The following is a 7,521-nucleotide window of genomic DNA, read 5'->3' as shown; positions in this document are numbered from 1 at the left end:
AATTCATGATGATTAATTAAAATAAGAATACGATGATAATGTTCGTTAATGTACATGTAGATGTAGCAATTAAGGCTAGGCTAATTACCAATAGTGAAGGAACTGAACATTTTGCCCAAGGCATCGGAGAGCTCATGGTAACTCTTGTACATCTTTAGGTCAACTTTACGAAGATATGGTGCACCATCCATGCTAACCTTCACAAACGCTGCGTTCCCAGTACTACTACCCTTCTCACTCTCCTCATCATCAGGGCGGCCGCCCTTTTGGACAGCTAACATATTCTTTCGGAATGATCGGACGGGGGGCCAACCCACAACTTGTGCCCTAAATTTCTCATTTCGTCAAATTATATATATATTACTATACTCTTTCTTTTTACAGCTTTTACATATATAGAGAGAGAGAGAGAAAGAGAAAGAGAAAAAAAGAAGCAAGTATTATGAACGAACAAATTAAAGTATTATATATGCTCGAATTAAACTTGTGGAATATGGGAGAGATCTATATTCTATATATACCACTAGACAAGCTTCAAAAGAGCGAGCTATATACAAGATCTATATATATATATACTTGAGATCCATGTAAATTTGTTAAGAGTTCATTATTTTTCTCACCTGAAAGAATTAATTATTTGTTCTTCTAATGAATGGTGGAAACTTTGTAATTCGTCTTCATATTATACATTTCGCAAGTAAATATGATTAATTTTTCTTCTTTTCTTCTTGCATTAATTAATATGCTTTTCTCCATGCAATAAATACGCTTTTTTATTTTTTGACTGAAATTTATTTCCCTAAAATTTGATGTATATAGTACTGTGGAGAGAAACAAACAAAATAACCTCCAAAATGAGTAAGAAAAATCCTACTTCCTCTCAAGTTCAAAACAAACTTCATAGGCAGAACTCAGAGGTACCCTAAGAAAGGGTTTCTTCAATTCCCAGGAGGCCACGATAATTTTTTTACCTCATAAAAATGTTTTTTTTTTTTTTCCCAATCATCCCTTCCACACGATCTAAGTATTCTCTTTTTTATTTTTTCATTTTCGTTTTGAACGAATAAGCCCTTCTTTTTTTCTTTTTTTTTTTCTTTTTCTGGTTTCTCTCTCCCCCTCTCAAGTTAAATTGTAAAAGATGGTTAATTTGCCTAGCCCTGGACATATATACATACACATAGCTATGCACTAACATGCTTCCAAGAATAGCAAGGGGAAGTAACAAAAAAAGAAGCTAAGAATATAGATATATATATGTGTGTGTATATGTATAGGATCTCAGAGAAAGTGTATTATATAAATAAATAAATATATGGCAGATAGCTTAATTACTTAGCCGGAGGCTTGGCTGGATCAGCAGCAGCAGCGGTGAGAAGGTGGTTGGTGTTGGGCTTCTGTTCCAGCTTGGAAGAAAGATTGAGCTTCAAATCCACAGCACTAGTCTGAGTCTCAGAGAAGCCTCTCTTCCTTGCCACCTCAGCAGCTTCATGAGTAGTAGTAGTAGTAGTAGTAGTTGCTCCATTTCCTGGCAAGCCTAGCCTGAGCTCGGTCTCCTCGAACCCCATCTTCTCCTTCTTTGTCCCAACTTCCATGACTTTTCACTCTCTTTTTATCTTTCTTTCTCTCTCTCTCTCTCTCTAAGCATTCAGTGCTTTGTTTCTTTGTGATAATAATAGTGGGGGGACGCTAGCGAGGGGAAGAGGGTGTGTTTGGGCTCTGTGGGTATTAATAGAGGCATGGACGGGCTACACCGTCTTTTAGGTCTTTTCGGCTTCTCTGATTTTGACACGTGGAACTGTGTTTGAGCTGGATTTTTCCATCCTTGCTGGGATAGATGACGACAGCCTGATGTTGGCTTCCTATGATTAATTATTGTGTGTGTGGTGGTCAAGACGACAATAACCTGTTGGCTGCGGCTGATCCGGCCATTTTTACTGCATATATATGCCTTTGACCTACCTCCTGCTATTTTCTACTCCTTTTAATATGGGCAGCAGAATTTTTTTTTGTCTTTTGGGGTTGTAATGGATGAATATTCCACATAAAATGAGGTCAGAGATTTTGGAGTTACTACAGTGAAAACTGAAAGAGCCATTTAATAGGTTAAAAAAAATTAAATTTTTGAAGATTTTTTTAGTGTGAAAATTGGTTTGATAATTGGCATGGAATTTCAATAAGCCTGGGGTATTAATGTACATATATGTAAATGTAGTTAGTCCCAATATCACAATGAAACTATATATATTCGTATGTATCAATGTATGTATATTGAAGAAAAATAATAGTTATATATGTAATGTTAATCAACGTTTACATGAATAAGCTTGGGGTATTAATTGGTAAAGATATAATTAAGTACTTAATTTGGGTTCTTGGAGCTCTAGCATCCATGCTGCATGTAGTTTTCTATATATATATAAGAAATATTGATAATATGTGTATTGCAAAACTATATTCACTTTGATCGTGCATGGCATCAAACAAAGTAAAATTAATTAAATTAGTTTTTCACCGACACTTTTGCAGACTCGAGAGATCCCACATGTGGTTTTTCATCAATCACCGAGTCTGTGGGCTACTTTAGGAAAGCTCATGATCATATGAGTTTTCTAAGAGATAATTAATTGCCTACAATTCTATGACCCACATTGGATCAGTAGCAACTCTCATGACTCGAGAAGATCTTGAGGAAATGATGCGATCTCTCCCTCTCTCTCCCCTTCCTTTTCTCTCCTGCTAGGCTGCTAGCACCATGTGATTTTTTGGACATAATTGAAAAAAAAAAAATTGTACGTTTAGAGCTGTTTTAATAACACTTTTCCTGGATGATCTTTCACAATATTATTCAGACCAACCATATATAAATATAAATGGTATGATGCATATTAGAATTTTTGTTCTAATTAATCAACTCTTTTCCAAGTTAAAAAATCATACGATCATCGATCCCTAGCTAATAATCAGTATATATAATTTTTCTTTAATGGTGGTAGATTTTGGATGTGGACTCTTAATTCAATCATAAAGCATGCACCAACACTAGCTAACGTACGATCTCAAATTCATCTTGTGCAGAGAATACCATATTGCGTGGTCCATATATATGTATAATCAGCTATTTGCAGTACGTATACTTTTTTAATGATGTTTGGGCCATATATATGCCATGAATATTTCATCAACAAATGGGCTAGATACTTGGAGGCTATGTTGCTGAGTTGGAACAACTTGGCAAATAATTTCCCATATAGCCAAAAGGAGAAAGAAAAGAGTTTAATTATTTTTGTGCTCGGGAACAAAATTTCTAATCAATTAATCATGTAATTGATATTGCAAATCTTCACAAAATATAAGAGTTTGTACTAAATTAAACTCAAGGTGCTTTTGCTTGTTTATCAGTAATGTTATTTAGTTGACTCTAGCTCAGTGCTCGAAGGTCAAGAAAATTGGTGATCTAATGTTAGGGGAGCAATGAATTTGATTGGAATAATGGATATTTAGCGATTCAAGGAGACAAGTACTTTTCATTATTATTTCATATTCATTACAAATTATATATATGGTAACCGACATTAATTAGGATATCTTTCTATATATGTCATTGAAGAAGTTATAGTTTCTTAACAAAGCATCATGGAATCAGTGAATTAATGTCAAATTAATTTGTGAGTTATTTGGAGGGAGAGAGTATGTCTACATCTCCATAATCAAATATATATATTGCGTGCATGTACAGTAATTTATTGGATTAATTAATGCAACCGATCGACACCTAATTAACCCCATATATATATATGAGTTTGATAACTTTCACCTGTGCCCTAATTACTAATACTACCAATTGAAAATTTGAAGTCTTTAATCCATAATTAATTCTAGAAGACAACATTGCACTGAAATATCAAGTCCAGATCTTTTCTGACTTTTTTTTTTTTTATACTTAATTTGTCTCTGGACATGCTTACAGAGAGATTGCAATTCCTAATCATCATACTCAAAATGCATCTTGTCGGGTCCCCACCAAGAAGAATTTGCCTTTTTTATTTTTCTTTTTCAATCTCCCACTAATACATGCTTCACTGTCTACATGTACAGCATATTATATCATAGAGTTTGGCTAATCTCCATTAATAAAAAAATCACTCAATTAAGATCCTAAAAAATAAATGGTAGAGATTGTCTTCAGCGAAAAATGAACCAGAATTTTCTCGATCCCGATCATCACATGATCTCCACCGTTCATTTTCACTTGATTTTTTTTTTTTTTTAAAAAAAATTCTTTTATATAGGTATAGCTCTTTGCATGATGCATATGATATAATTATTACAAGAAAGACTTCCGTATACAGTAGCAGGTAGTGGTAGAGAAACATGCAAAAAAGTAAATGTTGGGGTGTTCCCATATATGGTGTGTGCTACAGATTGGTAGCTCCCAGTCCCAGGCCATTGCCCAATACAATTTGTGGGAACAAAAGCAGAGAGATCATGAAGATGACACCCACACACTTCAACTCGATACGCATGCACTCTCTTGTGTGTCGATGTTGCTCTAAAACTTGCAAGCACTCATGGTTGCTTGCCACCTTCACGTACAATTTCCAAAATTTATCCCCCCTTTTGGGGCAACCAAATTGGAAGGTTGGAAAACTTTTAACATTTCGTCCACGGATTTCCTAATGGATACGTCTCACATACGCCGACGTCAACAAAATTTAATGGAGAACGTACAGTTTATAGACAAGTAGTGCTATAGTGGATGATGTGACATGTTTATTATAAATTTCACTCTTTATGTCGGTTACTTAAAAATTAAGAATTAAGGATGATAATTCTTTACACAATTTATAAATTCAACACGAACTCAATACGAAATTAACGTATTAGCTAGAGTTTGATTGCTAACTCGGAATGAGCCCGTTTAATAAATGAATCAATTTGGGATCAACTCGCTTAATCCATGGATGACCTGTTTGACGAGTATATATATATATATATATATAAACCTTAATGGGTGGATGGGTTAAACGGGCTAAACGGGCCAATTATTCGTTTATTTGAGTTGGTTTTCAAATAACGAGTCAAATAACACGACGTATTTATTAAATGGGTTATGCGAGTGGGTAAGGTCGTGTCGGGCAAACTCAACACAACCTGTTTATCAAACGAATCGTATCGTGTCATCCCTTTATTTAAATAAATTGTGTTAAAATTGAGAAATCAGACCCATTTAATTTATAAAATCATGTCAAGATTAACCCTCAAAAGTTGACAAGTCAAGCAAATTAACATGCATGAAGCTAGCTAACACACCAACTTCTTAAATTACGTAACCCGTTCTAAAAATGATAAATGGGTGAATTAAAAGAGTGAAGGTGGGGGACCCAAGTGTAAGAAAGGCATGTGCTGAGATTCATTGGCTAGGGTGTGTGTGGGGGCCCAATAAGTGGCCATGTGAACTTGTTGGGGGTGTGTCACCTAGGTGTCAAACCCTTTTCCATGTGCGCCGCTGCAGGCATTCCACTCACCTTCCCTTTTTTTATTTTCTGCTCAACCCATGTCGACGTGTTCAACTACATGGATTTAATCCATCTAAAAGAGGTCCCCTCAAACCCTCCCACATATATATTATGCATGTCTTCTTTAATTACTACCATATATACCCAGTCAGCGGCCGGCTTAGAGATCTTCTCCAATGAAGATCTTCAACTTCTTTTGAGTACTAAGATTACAATTGTAAAAATCTCACAACTTTGGTCTTTGGCATCATGCCCATCTCAACCCCCCCCCCAGAGAGAAAAAAAAAATAATAATAAAAACACTATATATATTATTTATCAAAATTGTCAGAGATCATTATTATCCAATGATCATTTATTTTTTGTTTTCCATCTTTTTTGCTGTTAGAAATAAATAATATTTCAATGATTATCGATCAGAGATATTGGTATATATTGTATTATTGGACGGTGGTGATATAAACAAATGAAGAAACTGTAGGTCAAATGGTCTCAAGTGTTAGGCTCAGGAGAGAACTCAAAGCTAGAGAAAATGTTAAACAAATTGTAGATTCTAGGTGCTCTAAACTCTTTCTGCCGAAAGTTTGATGATTGATTGTTTTCTGCCCAACTCTAACTTTAGTGATTCAAGAGCGGATCCCTTTTGTGAATCTCACTGCATGCAGACGCTGTCGTTGTGCTCGATATAACCAAAAAGCGCGCACTGCTTCTGGCTGCAGCAAGCTGTTATCCAAAACTCTATCAGAAAGTTAGCGCGCGATTTCTCATGCATCAAAATTGCAAGAAAGTCAGTAAAAAAATAATAAAAGAAGAGTTAAAAAAAGTTACTGCCATCTCTTAACAAATTTCCGTGTACATATTGGAAAAAAAATTCATTTGGGTCCGATCTATTCAGATGCTGTTTATAGCAGATGTTATGTTAAACTTCCTTCATAGTTCATGCAATATGTTTAGAACTTCCATTCATTCATTCCTCATTTCCTCCAGCTCATGACATTAATTGACAGGCAACTTGCTAGCTGATTGGGTTCTAGCGTACAATATTTCACGTGAACATGTACCGCATGAATAGCGGCTGCCGCAATGCAAGTTAAACAAAAAAAATTAAAGTTGTTAGGACTATTGATGTCATAATTGTGAGATATATATAGCTCTCCAATAAAAATATGGTTTTTAGCGCAAGTAATTAATGTTATATATATATATATATATATATATATATATTTTCTCACAACTATCTCATAATATTAAAGTAACAATTCTAACCAACTAGTGATTTGAATTAGGTGAAATAAAGAGAAATTATTTCATGGTTGATACTAAATTTATGATAAAAGAGCTAGATCCGATCCTATGATCACACGAATGGTGAATTTCATTTTTTGAATTTTAAAATTGGCATTTACGTAAAGGTGAGAATTTATTGAAGCTTATCATCCTCAACATACTCTCCGGATCGACGAGCGAGCTCTGAGTCGGCCATTTGTGGTACGGAGCGCAATTTTGAGTGTCGTGTTGCCGCCGGATATTCCAATTTAGGTGTCAATATGGGCCAGAGATTGTTCCCCCGCGAAACAAGGGGCCCAAACAGTCCGCATAAATGGTGAGCTATACAACTCATCCAAACTCATCCAAGGGTTGAGTTTGGCCTCATGAGCATATATACCATTTTATCCTAAAGAATAAGATTAATTCTAGCCCATAGAGGACACCTACGTGGTCAATCTCAACGACTACTCAACTGCACGTGGGCTTCACGACACGTCAAATCGAATTGGATTTTTCAAAAAAAAAAAAAAACCTTGTAACTACTAAATACTGTAGCAATTATGCTATGATTAAATGAAAGCAACACATTTTTAATGACAGTGGCCCAGCCAGTGTGGATATGCCGCCAAAATAGTTCATTACTTATTTTTTAGTGCCTAATGAAATCAACATAGTGAATTGTTGGATTGGTTTTAGACGACTTGGCCCACTTGGGCTTTTCAGAATTTGTGCTGCA

The 7,521-nt window shown here is 35.2% G+C and overlaps 1 protein-coding gene across 1 annotated transcript; it reads right to left on the bottom strand.

The window, feature by feature from the left end:
- Window positions 1-49: 49 nt before the first annotated feature.
- On the bottom strand, window positions 50-1,704 carry LOC132165662 (auxin-induced protein AUX28-like). Its single transcript, XM_059576315.1, has 2 exons — window positions 1,333-1,704; window positions 50-327 (listed from the first exon to the last, which is right to left on the bottom strand). The coding sequence occupies exons 1-2, from the start codon at window positions 1,590-1,592 to the stop codon at window positions 81-83; spliced, it is 507 nt and encodes a 168-aa protein (XP_059432298.1). The 5' UTR covers window positions 1,593-1,704; the 3' UTR covers window positions 50-80.
- Between the last annotated feature and the right edge of the window lie 5,817 nt (window positions 1,705-7,521).

Source organism: Corylus avellana, chromosome ca11, assembly GCF_901000735.1.
Source record: "Corylus avellana chromosome ca11, CavTom2PMs-1.0".
In the NCBI taxonomy this organism is placed as follows: Eukaryota; Viridiplantae; Streptophyta; class Magnoliopsida; order Fagales; family Betulaceae; genus Corylus; species Corylus avellana.
This window is presented reverse-complemented; position numbering and strand designations above follow the sequence as displayed.

Excerpts from the sequence above, each read along its gene's own strand:
- LOC132165662 (XM_059576315.1), bottom strand. The coding sequence starts at position 1,592 with ATGGAAGTTGGGACAAAGAAGGAGAAGATGGGGTTCGAGGAGACCGAG. Across the intron at positions 328-1,332 it reads CCAGCCAAGCCTCCGGCTAA|GGCACAAGTTGTGGGTTGGC; the intron begins GTAATTAAGCTA and ends TGAGAAATTTAG.